This window comes from Mixophyes fleayi, chromosome 1, assembly GCF_038048845.1.
Source record: "Mixophyes fleayi isolate aMixFle1 chromosome 1, aMixFle1.hap1, whole genome shotgun sequence".
Lineage (NCBI taxonomy): Eukaryota > Metazoa > Chordata > Amphibia > Anura > Limnodynastidae > Mixophyes > Mixophyes fleayi.
Window position 1 is genome coordinate 458,068,055 of NC_134402.1, and position 17,345 is coordinate 458,085,399.

Below are 17,345 nucleotides of genomic sequence, written 5' to 3' on the forward strand. Positions count from 1 at the left end.
AGCAGCGTCTAGACTAACATATAACCGGGTCACATAGCCGTTTTCCCACTGCAAAATGTAGCACTGACCTCTCTCCTCTTGGTCTGTCTTCTAAAAACTAATATTATTTTATTACTGTAGTCCTAGTTGGAAAGTAATGCAGAGCATATTGGCCCTATATAAATAAATGTTAATTGTAAACACTCACTACCTGTATAGTGAGAATTATACTGCCCCCTGGCTGTGACCTCATATACTGCGCCCATCACTGTGCTGCGGCCGCTCGGTGTACTAACTTCACATCATTCTGGAAGCAAATAGTTAAATTGTTAATAATAATCCTAGCATCTGCCTATGACTTCTCTTTTATGTATTCTGCTAAGTGAAGAGAAATTATTATAAACCGCATTCAGCCTGCTCAGAAACAAGGAACGGGACTGTCCAGAAGATAAAATGAAACTAGTTATTATAGGTAAATGTACATGCTACGCCTCAATGGAAAATGTATTTATATAAATATAATAGTGCATGTGTAATTCAGTCTATACAAGGGCCGTGGAGTGTCTGAGAGAATACTCCATCATAAAAGAACATCAATATTAATCTCAGAACCAATCACTTCCACAACAGGCTGTGATACGCACAGCGACTAGATGGATTCAGGTTTTCAGCCTCGGTTACTGCATGATGGAGATTCAGGAAGATGCTGAGCTTATTAAGGAGGATTTACTACAAGGATGAATGCAAATACCTGAATGATTACACTGCTTCAATATTTAATTTCTACAGAACCAGATAATTATGCATTATGTGTGGCATTTCATTAACTAATAACGAGTGAAAGCAGATTTATAAAGTCACTCTCACCCCATTGATCACCCACATAAATCAAACCAATAAAAGCCATAGGAGACGCTATACCACAGTGCAGTTACCGTAGAAGGTTACTGTGACCCTTTAGTTGTTGTCAGTCTTTCCCGGATAGTCTGGAGACTGCCTGTGTGAGCACAGACACATTAATGTCAACATGCTGGATGGAGGGCAGGATCTGGCTGGAATCATTACAGGATCTGCAATTGCCCTGGGATGATAGAACTGAGAAGTGTGTACTAGAAAGGCTGATTTTACTGTAGGAAGTCGTAGGAAGTCACATTAGAGTGTGCACCCTTCTCCTATAACCAATGCTCCCTCCTCGTGCAAAACAGCAACTCTCCTCTCTAGGAACTCTTCATAAATCTGCCCCTGTATGGAGGACACGCGGGTACATTTACCACCACTGTAAGATATAAAACAGCCCATTTAATGAGACTCTACATTATATGGCTAATTCTGCCGGATGGACACAGGATATCAGCACTAACTAGTGAGAGCTATGATCAGATGCCAGCAGTACAGTGACTCTTTATCACACAATAGAGCTGTTACAGCAATTACTATTTACTGATCTTTATAACCTGGAGCCTGAGCTGATTTCTGAATGTATTCAGAAGGTTTATGTCACCACTAATATTATATAATATATTAATATCTTCTTACTAGGATGTTTTATGTCTATATATGTTACGTATTAAATGTCAGTAGATAAAAATGTACATTATAATCCATAGCACATCTACTTTATGTTATTTGAATTAATAAACGGTATTATATTCAGGTACAGCCATCACTCATGATATTGGGGTGCACAGATTGAGCGGTAATGTGAGGTGATGATGATATTAAAGCCTCCTAGACCTCAGTATGAAGGAACAGACCATGCAGAAGAAATAATTCATGTATCCATTAATGATACAACTAACCCCTGTAACATTGTCCTTTATGTCACTGCAATATACAGTGGGGGGTTATACATGCCCCCATCCTGCTTGTTAATATTCGGCAGTAGACACCTTTGTACAACATGTTGGAGGTTTCATTTTAATGGACATAAAGCAAAAGTCACTTTTAAATCTGGACTATATTATAACTATTCATACCAGCTGTTGGAGTCTAATTTAGGTCCTACATCAGCCCCAGTACTGAGGGGACATCGGGGATGACAGTGTTTGAGGTGTCACATTTGTACATATCACACGTGTAAATGTATGTTGTTGTATGTCCTCTACCATCACTGTGCATCCAAACATGGCCTTCCCAATGCAACACGTCATTATTAACAACATTTTATATGCACACAGCAGCGACAGAGAATTACATTTTTAATTGTTGTAGGAAATGGATTTTGTAATCAACGCTACAAGTATTTTAAATAGAGTGTGAATATCCAGCCATAATCAGCATGAAACTAATCCGCTCAGTACCTGCGAGGATACCGGCCACAAATCCCTACAGAAAATAAATGTATTGCAGACAATTACCCGAATGTGATTAAACAGCGCACGTTACATTTATCGTCTCTCAGTCACGAATGACCTGTGTTTCACCCCAGACACTGTGACGTCATCAGACCTGAGCAAAATACTAAGCACACATGATGACGTCATCAGCCCCGAGCAGAATACTAAGCACACGTGATGATGTCATCAGACCTGAGCAAAACACTAAGCACACGTGATGACGTCATCAGACCTGAGCAAAATACTAAGCACACATGATGACGTCATCAGACCTGAGCAAAATACTAAGCACACGTGATGACATCATCAGATCTGAGCAGAATACAAAGCACACGTGATGACGTCATCAGCCCCGAGCAGAATACTAAGCACACGTGATGACATCATCATACCTGAGCAAAATACTAAGCACACGTGATGACGTCATCAGCCCCGAGCAGAATACTAAGCACACGTGATGACATCATCATACCTGAGCAAAATACTAAGCACACGTGATGACATCATCAGACCTGAGCAGAATACTAAGCACACGTGATGACATCATCAGACCTGAGCAGAATACTAAGCACACGTGATGACGTCATCAGCCCCGAGCAGAATACTAAGCACACGTGATGACATCATCAGACCTGAGCAAAATACTAAGTACACGTGATGACATCATCATACCTGAGTAGAATATTTAGCACACGTGATGACATCATCAGACCTGAGCAGAATACTAAGCACACGTGATGACATCATCAGCCCCGAGCAGAATACAAAGCAAACGTGATGACATCATCAGACCTGAGCAGAATACTAAGCACACGTGATGACGTCATCAGCCCCGAGCAGAATACTAAGCACACGTGATGACATCATCAGCCCCGAGCAGAATACTAAGCACACGTGATGACATCATCAGACCCGAGCAGAATACTAAGCACACGTGATGACATCATCAGCCCCGAGCAGAATACTAAGCACACGTGATGACATCATCAGACCCGAGCAGAATACTAAGCACACGTGATGACATCATCAGACCCGAGCAGAATACTAAGCACACGTGATGACGTCATCAGACAAGAGCAGAATACTAAGCACACGTGATGACGTCATCGGACCTGAGCAGAATACTAAGCACACTTGATGATGTCATCAGACCTGAGCGGAATACTAAGCACACGTGATGACATCATCAGACCCGAGCAGAATACTAAGCACACGTGATGACGTCATCAGACAAGAGCAGAATACTAAGCACACGTGATGACGTCATCAGCCCCGAGCAGAATACTAAGCACACGTGATGACAAACAGAATATAGGACTGCTGCTAGACAATTATTATTATTATTATTATCTTTGACTTATAAGGCGACACAAAGGGTCCGCAGCGCCGTACATTACATATACAGAAAACAGAACCAAGACACAACATGATACACAAATATATACAAATACAGGTGACAGGGTAAAGCAAATCAGATTATATCTGACAGATAGTGAAAGGGATAGTAGAAATCAGCAAGAAGAAGGCCGAAGATTAATAAAACAGGGAAAACAGGGAAAACAGGGCTAGCGAAGCAGGCCAAGAGGTACAGAGGGTGAAGGAACAGTAGAGAGAGCACACAAGGAAAGAGGGCCCTGCTCATGAGAGCTAACAACCTAAAGGGAGGGGGAGACACATAAAGGGTGGTACTAACTAGGGGAGAGAGCCAGGACAAGAAAGTTAGGAGGGCTGATAGACTTGAATAAAGAAATGAGTTTTACGCTTTAAGCCTTTGAGAGTAGATGCTAACCTGATGGAACGTGGAAGATCGTTCCACAGCTGGGGAGCAGCACGGGCAAAGTCCTGAAGACGAGAGTGAGAGGAGGTGATCAGTGAAGTAGTGAGGCGACGGTCAGAGGCAGAGCGGAAGGGGCGGGTAGGAGTGTAGGTAGAGATAAATTTGGAGATGTAGGGAGGGGAAGATTGACTAACAGCTTTAAAGGTGAGGGTGAGGAGTTTAAATTTAATTCTGTAGGGTATGGGGAGCCAATGTAGTGACTGTTGGAGGGAGACCGCAGAGATAGAGCGGCGGGAGAGAAAAATGAGGCAGGCAGCAGCATTGAGGATAGACTTAAGAGGGTCAAGGCGAGAATCAGGTAGGCCAGAGAGAAGAAGGTTATAGTAGTCAAGGCGAGAGATAATAAGCAAGTGAACCAGGGTTTTCGTGGCTTCCGTGGTGAGAAAAGGACGTATCTTAGATATATTCCGAAGGTGGAAGTAACAGGATTTAGAGAGGGACAGAATGTGAGGCTTAAATGAGAGGGAGGAATCAAGGATGACCCCAAGGCATCGGACTTGGGGGACAGAAACGAGGGTAGTGTTATTAACAGAAATAGAGAGGGGGGGAGGTGGGAGAGTCCTGGCAGGGGGGGAAGACTATAAGCTCGGTCTTGGAAATATTGAGTTTAAGGAAGTGTTTGGACATCCAAGATGAGATGGCCGAGAGACAGGAGGAGGCACGAGACAAAAGGGAAGGGGAGTGGTCAGGGGATGAAAGATAGATTTGGGTATCATCAGCATAGAGGTGGTACTGAAGGCCAAAGGAGTGGATGAGGACACCAAGGGAGGAGGTGTAGAGGGAGAAAAGCAGGGGGCCAAGAAAGGAGCCTTGAGGAACGCCAACGGGTAGGGGAAGAGGGGGTGATGTAGAATCATTAGTAGAGACTGAGAAGGAGCGGTTGGTGAGGTAAGAGGAAAACCAGGAGAGGACAGTGTTACATAGGCCTAAAGATTTGAGAGTTTGCAAAAGGAGTGCGTGGTCAACGGTATCAAAGGCAGCAGAGAGGTCAAGAAGGATAAGAAGGGAGTAGTGTCAATTGGATTTAGCGAGGAGAAGGTCATTAGTGACCTTAGTGAGGGCAGTTTCAGTGGAGTGGAGGGGGCGAAAACCAGATTGGAGCGGGTCAAGTAGTGAGTGAGAGGAAAGAAAGGAGGTGAGACGGTTGTAGACAACCCGTTCAAGGAGTTTGGAGGCAAAAGGAAGACGCGAAATAGGGCGGTAATTAGAGAGAGAGGCGGGATCAAGGGACGGTTTCTTGAGTATGGGGGAGACAAGAGCATGTTTAAAAGAGGAGGGGAAGATTTCAGAGGAGAAGGAGAGGTTGAGGAGGTGTGCAAGGTGGGAGCAGGCTTCGGGAGAGAGGGAGCGGAGGAGGTGGGAGGGGATTGGGTCCTGTGTGCAAGTGGAGGGGGGAGAGGAAGAGAGAAGGGTATGGACTTCATCTGCAGATACCGGAGTGAAGGAAGAGAAGGAGGGTGAGTTAGCTGGAGGGGAGGGGAGACAGGAGATAGCAGCAGCAGAGGAGGGTGAGAAGGGGGACAGAATGGGCACGGAGGGGGGAGAGGGTGGGGTAAGAAGGGACTGCTGGGAGATGTCATGACGTATAGGCTCAATCTTGAAGGTGAAGTGGGTAGCAAAGTCAACAGCAGAGAGCGTGGTGGGGGGTGGGAGAGGGGAGAGGAGGGAGTTGAAGGTGGCAAAAAGCCAACGGGGTTGGAGGATTGGGAAGAAATGAGAGCTGTGAAGAAAGATTGTTTAGAGAGGGAAAGGGCCGAACTATAAGAGGCAAGCATGAACTTGAAGTGGAGGAAGTCAGCATGAGTGCGTGACTTTCTCCAAAGCCGTTCTGCACTGCGGGAGCATTTTTGAAGATAGCGGGTAAGTTTAGTGTGCCACGGGGGGACCGACGAAGCTTGACGGTGACAGCCGGGGCGACAGAGTCAAGTGCAGTGGTAAGAGTGCGATTGTAAAAAGGAGACAGCCTTATCGGGGCAAGAAAGAGTGGTGATGGGGGAGAGGAGCGAGCCCAGGGAGGATCAACTGTGTCAAGATTACGCCTGGTGAGAGTAATCTTGGGGGCCAGGGATGATGAGAGGGGTGGAGAGATGCTAAAAGAGAGGAGATGATGGTCCGAGAGAGGAAAAGGTGAATTAATGAGGTCAGAGACAGTACCAAGGTGTGAAAAAAACAGATCTAGGGAGTGGCCACTGCGGTGGGAGGGAGAGGAGGTCCATTGAGAGAGACCAAGGGAGGAGAGGGAGAGAAGTTTGGAGGCAGCAGGGTCTAAGGGATTGTCTATAGGGATATTAAAATCCCCCAAGATCAGGGAGTGATGGTCAGAGGAGAGAAAGTGAGGGAGCCAGGTGGCAAAGTGATCAAGAAATTGGGAGACAGGACCAGGAGGACGGTAGATAACAGCAACACGAAGGTGGACTGGGTGGAATAGGCGGATAGAGTGTACCTCAAAGGAGGAAAAAGAGAGGGAGGGTTCAGGGGGAAGAACCCGAAAAGAGCAGCAGGAGGAGAGAAGTATGCTGACGCCACCACCTTGCCGTTCCCCAGGTCTGGGTGTGTGGGAGAAGGACAAGCCCCCAAAAGAGAGAGCAGCTGGAGATCAGTTTTAATTAATTAATATTAAAACTCTATAAACACATGGGCTGCACATAGCAGAAGAAGAGTGCAATCCTGTGAAAAAGTAGAAGTGTGCGCACCTTCATAATAGGGCTGTATCTGTGTTCAGAGTTAACCAATCACATTAACATCATGTTGAAAGGTAATTAGCATACCCCTGCCAGTTATCTAAGTGATTGTGATGAACCCCGAATAAAGACCAGCTGTTCCTGTAGGATTTCTGGTGGTTTTGTGGGTTGTGTCCTCCTGGGACAGCCATGGTCCACAAGGAGCTTTCAGAACAGATTTCATGGTTGAAAGGAACCAATTTTGGAGAGGGAAATAAAAGAACTTGAAAGCCATGACATGTACCATGGCACGATATGAAGACTATCATCAATAAGTGGAGACAATGTGGCCAACAGGGACATCGCCAAGATCAGTACATCCCTCCAAAGTAGATGACAGGACATGGAGAAAACTCAGAGAGGCTAAACCAAGAGGCCTATGGCAACATTACAGGAGCTGCAGGAATATCTGGGAGGAACTGGTCACTCCATGCATGTGATAACAACCTCCTGTATTCTGCACGACTGGGATATGGGGTAAGGTACAAGACACAAGGCATATCTCCAAAAAAAGAACATTGAAACCTGTCTAACATGTTTGAGGCAAAGACAACGCAGCTCATCACCCAAGAACACCATGACTTCTGTGCAGCACAGTGGTGGCAGCATCATATCTGCAGTTGGGACAAGAGTTAAAGTCAGGATAGAGGCCATTATGTATAGCTCCAAATATCACGATATGTTGGTACGAAACCTGCTGGCGTCTGTCAGAAAGATGAAGCGGAATCTCACCTTCCAACATGATAACGATCCCAAGCACACATCCACGTCCACCAATGGATGGCTTCAGAAAAGGAATGTCAAAGCCTTGTAGTGGCCCAGTCAGAGTCCAGACCTCAATCCCACTGTGGAGTGACCTAAGGAGGGCTGTGTACAGGAGCTTCCCTGTGTGCAGGGAAGAGGGGGATGCACAGTCCAGGTATGAAAAGATGACAGACTTATATCCTATAATAAAAGCAAAAGGAGCATCCACAATGTATTGGTATAGAGATGTGCAGACTCTGTAATTTTTTATTTTCATTTCTTTTTCCTATTGTGTATTTGTCACATTACAGGAGAAGAAGGTCTGACATTATTTATCTGGACTTCAGGCTTTACCTGTTATACCCACTGTACAACACTTCCTCAGTTCAGTGATGTTAGAGGACATTAGTTTACACACCGCTCTCTTACGGTCCCACCACAGAATCTAAATGGGGTTGAGGTCTGCACTTGGTTCATAACAAAACCTTGATTATTTTCTTCAGCCATTCAGCTGTGGATTTACTTATGTGCTTAGGATCAGTGATTTTGGCCAAGATGCCTCATACTTTACTCTAGAATACTGGTATAAAGGGAAGTTCATGGTGGACTCAATGATTGTGAGGTTTCGAGGTCATGTTGCTGCAAAACAGCCCTAAATCAGCACTCCCTCACTCCCTTGTGCTTTGATAGGTGGATCAGGGAACTACAAGAGCACCAGTGCTCAGAGAAGCACGTTCACTACACCCGCATGATCTGCACATGTTTAGGGTTAGAGTTACGTCTAAACAAAGTAAGGTAGTAGGACCCTGCTTATATCTATAAGGAAGTGTGAGATCTCCACATATTTCAGGGGATGGGGGGGGGGGGGGGTGGTTCCAAAATGATCAAATATAGAGAGAATGGAAATATTGTATGAACTGTGTAGAGGGGGCCAGGGGGTAGTCAGGTAGAATAGACTAGGGAGGTCCAGAAGGTGGTTCAGGAATTTAGTAAGTTTAAATCATTGGAGGATAGAAGACAGTGAGTGCAGCCCAAATAAAGACCTGCAATTGGGAATAGAATGAAATGGGTAATAAAACATTACAGGGTGATACAGACAGACAGAGGTAACAGGGCCCTGCTTACAATCTATGGAATGGAAAAAACCCAGGCAGAGGAAATCCATTATCAGATCACCCAATAATAAACGGGGGATCTTGACTCCCACAGTTTAAAAAATAATCTGTGGCCTCAATATTTAGCCAACTACTGTTCTGGCACTCACCACCCATTGCCAAGATTAAACATGATGTTATGGGCACACATAATGTACCCTTCATCATGTGACTCCGATCCTCAACAGATTCCCAGACTCCTATGAATATTCCCAACATATTATAGAAGACTTACCTCTGAACTCATTGCCTGAGATTCAAAAAAAAAAAAACGCAAATAACAAAGAACAGATTATTTTAATATTTACAATTCTGGCCCTTCGTCCAATCATCATCAAAAATTGGATCCCTAAGGAAACAGTCCCTGTGACAGGATGGACAGCCTATGCCGCCCTGTCTGTTGTTGCTGGGAACCGGCTGTGCTTACTTTGCACTGTTCCCTTTCGTTATCCCAAATGCGCCCTCTAACCACAGTAGGAGGGGCTTACAATGCTGCCACCACTGGACTCCTTACCGGCCTCCAGAACCATGTATCTTTTGGGTAACTGACGCTGTGAGTGTACCCCGTTACTGGTGTACCTATCCTATGGATCAGGGTTGCTGTGGATGGATCCCCCTGGCCTATCACACTGGCCAGAGCTGCAGGATAGCAGGCAGAGCGGTGGTACCGGAAAGGTGGGTCCAAACCTCAGAACAGCCGGGGACGGATTAGAGTTGGGTCTAATCTGTAGGTCATAGGGATAGACAAGTTTCCAAGCAGGTCTTTTAAGCAAGTGATGTTTACTTGCTCACATTGATTGAAGGTATCAGTGATCAGGTCAGATCAAACACGAACAACATTTCCAATACAAAACAGTGTTTTTTTTATACAGATTTGGACACAGCCTCACATGGTTAGCCTGCTCCCTGAGGTCTGAGCTATTTTTAGAATCAGGATCCAATTTGTTTACTCAAACATGGATTTACATGCAATGTAAAGCTAACAATATTTACACTATCTGTGATATCTAAAACTTGCTGTGATTTCCTGCATCTTGTTTTAGACGCATAGAAAATCTACAAGTCTAATTAAACCTTCCTGTGCCTTCAAGTGCTGGACCCTCACACATCAAAAGGTCTAATTAACATGAGATTAACATGGGTCCTTCTTCAGACAGTTGCAGAATACACATTTCCCAAAAAAATCTACAAAACTCAAACAAGTCATTTCCCTACACCAAAATACACAACATACTTTCTCAACAAATGCTTATTGCATCAGGTATATACCTCAGAAATAATGCATTTTCTCTAGCAAAGTTAAAACAAAAACACAAATTTCCTCCCCTGGTCTCAGAAATAAAGATATTTCCTTTACCAAAATACATGCAATATCAAAAATAAGTACATTTGGAATTATATAAATAAGCGCCCAACGCTATTTTCTTTAAATAAATTTATACCATAAGTTATAAGTGATCCAGTCACAGTCACGATTGGAAAATGTTTGCTCGTACCGTTCTTATCCCTTTCCTCTACCCCATCATCCTTACCAGACACTAGCCAGACTAGGAACTACATTAATGAATAGTCTTTGAACTGATAATCTAAAAGTATTAGGAGTACTCCCGATGTAGGCAACACAAAGAGGCTTATTATTGTATTCAAACAATGTTCCTTCTTGAAAGGTTATAAGTAAATACCGGTGATGACGTATATTGTGCTTGCTGTAAGGAAACGGTTAATGATTCAGACACATAGTGAACCTGCCCTGAGTGTTAATGAACAGGAGCAGGGGAGAGGAGCGATTGGTTGATAGACGCTGGCGGGCTGTCCCCGTGCAGAACAATACTGCGCTCATTTACACACACATCGCCCTGCTGCCTGCTATCCAGAGATAACGCTCTGACACTGGGCACAAATTACATCCTGTCCCCTGTATTCAAATACAACGTGATTATCACATCCCAGGCTGTTCTGACACCTCCCACTGTTCTGCATAACACAGGTCTGGAAGCAGTCTGTGCATTCATATTGATAAGGGAGAAGAGAAGTGTGTGTAGCGAGCGAAGGAGCCAGACCAAAGAAATGGTTTAGGTTGTAATGGAAAGAGAGGCCAGGAGGTACATGAATATATGCAGGAGGCACATGAATATATGCAGGAGGCACATGAATATATGCAGGAGGTAGGTGGCCCTTGGCTCACCTGTTGCAGTGAAACTAAATACCAGGCACTTTCTGGTAGCAATATTCTATGTCACAGGTTACTAACCACTATATCAGGCTTGGCTAACCTGTGGCACTCCAGGTGTTGTGAAACTACAAGCCCCAGCATGCTTTGCTAATATATAGCAGCTTATCGTTGGAAGGGTATGCTGGGACTTGTAGTTTCACAACACCTGGAGTGCCATAGGTGAACCAAGACTGCCCTATATCAACCAAAGTCTATGTAGTAAGAAAAAGATTATTCCTGAGAGCTTTCCTGGATGTTCATACTACGTGGTTTTGAAACTCATGAATTAGTGTAAACTCTGCATTCAGATTGGTGTGAGAGTATTATTTTCGTTTGCTTCTAAGAAAAAGTAACTTTACTATTAAGGTCATCCAGTCTAAGACCCACCAGGGCTACATATAGGAATTGTACGCTTATCGCTACAATTGTGACTAGTAGAATGCAAAATGTTAGACGGTATCTCCTGTTCTGATCTGTAAAACACACATACAGCAGAGTACCTAAGTATATACTGAACCCTCTAACCAGGAAAGGACGATGGTCGTGTTTGTCACACAACCCCTGTACAAAGACTAGCACAGGAAACAGGAAAACAGGAAAGTAACTGGTGAGATTGCAGATACTGATCTGCTCTGGATCAGAACTGTCATTTTGCTGGAACGCTGTCTCTCACCTGGTGAACAGGTAAAATAGCATACTTTGATATGAGAGCTTTCATAGTAATCTATTGAGCTGGATTAATGGGTTGGGTATGAATTTCCTACACTGAAAACACAGACGCAAATATGACCGACACGAAAATGCTGACAATGAACATCCCAACAAGGAGGAAATACCCAACGTTATAAATGGTGCCAGCCTAAATACTTACATGTAAGAAATCCCGACCGTGTGAGCGCCGACTGTGAAAATGCTGACAGTGACACTGCCGGCATTAAAGTGGCAATGCAAGCTGGTCTGGCAGACATAATGCAAGTAAACAGTGTCAAAATCACTACATGGGAAAAAACACTGCCCCCCCCCCCCCTCCTCAGTCATATTAACCCTAATACTGGCAGCCTAGGGCTGGCCGGAGGAAAATTGGGGGAACAAACATCGTGGGGTCCAGGCTTAAAGTAGGAAACAACAATCTATAACTCAAAAAAATAAAAGGAAAGTCCCAAAAATGTTTTTTAGCTTATTTTTATTTTTTCCCTTGGAATATGGTATGGACAATATGTTTTGTAATTTGTTTGTGGTTTTGGGCTATTTTTTCATCACATATGGAATAGGGTATGGACTTTTTTTTGGGTACAAGACTTGAACTTTTTTTTTTTGAGGAGGGGGGGGGGGGGGGGAGCAAATATTCCAGTGGATTAAAAGCCATGTCAGTCCTATTTGCGTTGGTGTTTCAGTGTAGGAAATATGACTACCACCGGGCTTACTGGTATCTGTATAATCTACGCTGATTTACAGCAATGTTATTTGCAGAATTTCTGATGATTTAGATACAAAGGTCCAGTTTTTTAGGAAAAATTTGAAATATATATTTGAAATTTTTATATTTTAGAGTTTTTTTAAATAAATATAAAATATAGCGCTCTTGTTAATTCTTTAGACCAGAACACCTTATGGAGAGCTGCTTTTCTGTATATCTGATGTAGATTAATTGCCCGAGCATACACATTTGTATCATGTTGTTATCAGACCTGAAAATACATTTTAGAAAGTTACACAATTTCCGTGTCAGGTTTATTACGTGTATCCGGGTGTGGAGAGTATCACTGTGCCGGTCTGTTCTTCTGTCTTAGCCTATCTTCCTTTACATACGTAGATAAATCCAGGAGATATCACTTTAGGGTACCATCGGGAAACAGGAGACACTTGTTTATGCTTCATCCATTACATTTCCATGGACCAATCCCAGTAAATTTAAGTTGTCAAACCACAAACCCAACGCGTTTCATCTCACAGGACTTCATTGTACCACCTACCACAATCTAGGACAAACCCCAGCTAAGTATTGTCAGATATCCGCTTATAAACCGTGCTTCAGCATATAAACTCCTTCACCTCCGGAATTAGGGGCGAGTTCTTTTCTTTCAGTGTGGACTATAAAGTGTATTATGAGATGTCGCTGGCTTACTAGGAATACAGGGTCAGAAAGCAGCCTTCATTTGTAAATGTTACTCAGCTGTTACTAGCTTTGTACATGGTGTTGATCATGTAAATGTATAAACTGTTGATATAGCTATAATACATGATATATAGATCATGATGAATAATTATATGTTTAGCAATTTGTGATCTCTGTTTTTTTTAAGCATAAGATTATTTGGTTGACACACCCCCTATTGGCGATTGGCTCTTTTTACATCTGGGCTGCATTATTTTTGAATAACTTTGATCAACAGAAATGTTCATCAGATGACATCATAATACTCCCCTACATTAGTGAGGAAAGGCTGTTTGGTTGATTGTATGTTATACAAGGACAGATAAATTGTGAATACTCATTGGTTATGTTGTATGTCACTCATACCTTTACATTGGATAATTACTATACATGTTATCCGGTGTCCTATTGGTTGTTTCTATAACCTAGTACTATTTAAACTTTGAACACTAAGGGGCAAATTCAATTGCGCTTTTCTACTGCTACTACGATAAAAAGGAACGCCGAGTTTTGCCTGCACCTCTATGGGGCGCAAGTAAAAATCAGCGTTACTTCCGTCCAAAAATATCTGCGCGAGGTGTCTCGCGGTCAATCCGGAGGCACCTTGTGCTGATATTCTCTGAATTGAATCTGTCCCTGAGTGTCATGTAATACCTTTTATGTCAGATGAAATGCGTTGGGTATGTGGTTTGACACTTAAACTTCATCGGGATTGGTCCACTGTAACGGAATGGATGGAGTACAAACACTTAACGGCTCTTATTTCTTGGTGGTAATCTAAAGTGATACTTATTGGCTTCTATCTACATTCTCTTATTGTCTTTAATGTGGTACAGATAATTTCACTTAAGTAATGTACCTTCAAGTAAATAGTATTATTTGCAGTATGGAGTGCCAAATTTCTTTCTTTCTTTTATAGATCTCTCTGGCCGAAAATCGAAAGTCACTTTCTTTAAGGGGACATTACGGCATTGAAAATGCCTTTGATTAGTTATTACCTGTTTATACACTATATACATACAAATTGAAGCGCACTAATATAGTTTCAACAAGTCAGTTTGACAAATTCCTGCCCCGCTAAAGCTCTGACCACTGTAAGTGCTGTTATTGTGAAGTGAAAACGTCCTAATGCAACAACAGCTTAGCCGTGAGTCTGTAGCTGTGATGTCATAGGCCACACCAGCTCATAGAACGGGACCGCTGAGTGTTGTCCTTGTTTGTAACACTCAATGCCGAGTTCCAAACTGCTTCTGGAAGCAATAACTGTTTGTTAGGGGTTTCCATGGCAGAGTAGCCAAACGTCAACTGGATGGTGTAAAGCACATCGCCACTGGACTCTGGAGTAACGAATCACTCTTCACTAACTGGCAGTGTGATGGACACATCTGGGTTTGGTGGACGCCAGGAGAACACTTCCTACCTGAATAATACCGCCAACTGTAAAGTTTGGTGGATGAGGAATAATGGTCTGGGGCTATATATCATGGTTTGGGCTGGGAACCTTAGTTCCAGTGAAGGGAAATCCTAATGCTACAGCATACAATGACTCTCTAGTGAGCTGTGAGCTTCCCTCTCCTGTCTCAGCATGACAATGTGCACACAGCAAGGTCGTCATAAAATGGTTTAACAGAGTCTGAAGTGGAAGAATTTAACTGGCTTTATAATCATCCTAATGAACTTGTCTGGAGCAATACAGAGCATGTACATATAAAGAGGGATAAATACACATCATGCATAGAAGGTTTTATCATCGTGTTCAATCATAGACGCAGGAGAAACTGAGAGGGTTCGGGAACAGAATAAAGGGAACAGAAAGGTTACATTACTAAGAAAGATTAGAAATCTAGGTTTGCTTACTGGTCCCCTCAATATGTATAACCTTTTAGATTGTAAGCTCATGTGGGCAGGGCCATCTATACCTTTTGTTCCCTGTCATTGTATGTAAACAGTTAGTGTCATGATTCCCTCCATGTACAGCGCTGTGTATATAAATAAAAGGATTATAAGTGATGAATGTCTGGACTGGATGAACCATCTTAGTAACTACGTACATAGGAGGTGGAGGATGTACCCTCTCACCAATATAATGCTGCATTATACATTAAACGGGAACTCCAACCACACTGACAAAACCAGAACCAACTGAACAGTAGAACTAAAAAACATAACGGTTTCTGCTGTATTCAGCTGGTATTTATATATAGTAGATGATTTGCAGTGATATGTACTTACTGTATCTAAAGTACAACAAGTGTACTTACAATGTAAGGGTCACATCTGCGTTACTCAACTGCAATATTTGAAAAGTATCTTATGATCAACTGGGAGATGCAAATTTCCAATAAACATTTTGAATACAATAAAATGTCACATAACGCCCATTGCTGCCATAAGACAAGTGACCACGTGTCGCACACACAGATGGGATGGAAGCGTCCCCTCCTCTAGCACTCGGTCGTGAAGGTAACCTCTGGACTAGTCTGTGGGACATCTGCCAGAATTTTACAGAGAATAAACATCTCTGTACCCGATGAATGTGAGCGGACAAGACTAAGATGTTTGCGAGTGTGATGGAAGGTGAACAAATACACAATTATACCGCACATCCTGGTGATAAATACTCCTTGTCAGGAGAGCGCACTTCCAGCCATTAGTCAAAGTCTCTGTGACCTGAGATACACATAGTAATAGACCCAAACCTCAGCACTACAGCCGGAGTCAGCGGAGGACGTACCTTTGTCATTTTACGCAGGTTCGGAGACAGCTTCAAGCACGTGACATGTCCACGATCATCTCCAACAATAATCACCGGGTGAACGGGATTAAACTCAATGTGAGTCAGTTTGGTTTTCTTCTTGGCCACAACGGCTTGCTGACAGATGGCTTCGTACTTATTGATGGACAAGTCAAACACGTGGACCTGTAATAAGACACATGCAGAAGACGTCAGGGAAGCCAGATAGATCATTTATATTCTATTCACAACATGAGACACACAGGTGTAACAGACAAAACACACTACATGAGACAGACTACAGGCGAAACGCATGATAAAGAATACATGAGACACACTACAGGTAAAACACACTACAAGAGAAACAAACAATACAGACTACAGGCGAAGCACCTATCAGGCTGTGTGCGCCGGTATACCAGGCTGTGTGCGCTGGGATACCAGGCTGTGTGCCTCGGGATACCAGGCTGTGCGCGCCGGGATGCCAGGCATCAGGCTGTGCGCGCCGGGATGCCAGGCATCAGGCTGTGCGCGCCGGGACGCCAGGCATCAGGCCCTGCGCGCCGGGACGCCGGGATCAGACCCTGCGCGCCGGGATATCAGGCTCTGCGTGCGTGACGGGATGTCAGGCACTGCGTGCGTGCCGGGATGTCAGGCACTGCGTGCGTGCCGGGAGGTCAGGCACTGCGTGCGTGCCGGGACGTCAGGCTCTGCGTGCGTGCCGGGACGTCAGGCTCTGCGTGCGAGCCGGGACGTCAGGCTCTGCGTGCGTGCCGGGACGTCAGGCTCTGCGTGCGTGCCGGGACGTCAGGCTCTGCGTGCGTGCCGGGACGTCAGGCTCTGCGTGCGTGCCGGGACGTCAGGCTCTGCGTGCGTGCCGGGACGTCAGGCTCTGCGTGCGTGCCGGGACGTCAGGCTCTGCGTGCGTGCCGGGACGTCAGGCTCTGCGTGCGTGCCGGGACGTCAGGCTCTGCGTGCCGGGATGTCAGGCTGGTAATAAGTGCAATGAACATATTGGGAAGAGCAGATACTCCGAGGACCTCGCCACGTGCAGCAGACTATTCCCTCCTCGCAGCCAACCATATTTTTAGAGCACAAGAAACATATGGCTGAATGGATGAATTATACACAGCTCAGGGGGATCTGGCTTATGCTGCGATGTGACAGTCAGCAGACCAAACACAAACTGTGTATTATTAATATTTAATATTGTGCATCTCAAATCAAAGCCAGAATGCACTCAAATAGGATTAACCCATTATATGCAGACACATCTATCTACACTCATTAACTCAATTCACTATTCACAATTATTAAGTTGCTTTTTCTCCACAAGAGCAGAAATAGGAACAATAATGGGATTGTCAAATCTTTGCGGCTTCCAATCCCTGCAGTTTCCTAGCCAGGATTCTGCAAGATGCTGACATTGGGGGCCAGTGACTAGTCGCACACGGTACATCCTTGTATAATATCA

General features: G+C 44.1%; 1 protein-coding gene across 4 annotated transcripts in view; it reads right to left on the reverse strand.

Annotated features, from left to right (window-relative positions):
• DNAI1 (dynein axonemal intermediate chain 1) overlaps positions 1-17,345 on the reverse strand; it is a 149,934-nt gene that overhangs the window by 35,271 nt on the left and 97,318 nt on the right. For 3 of the 4 annotated variants that reach the window (XM_075187178.1, XM_075187196.1, XM_075187188.1), the window contains one exon: positions 15,872-16,057. In XM_075187178.1, the coding sequence (XP_075043279.1) occupies positions 15,872-16,057 (186 nt within the window). Of the gene's footprint in view, positions 1-15,871; positions 16,058-17,345 lie in introns of those variants that run through there. The other variant, XR_012679256.1, reaches the window with a different exon arrangement.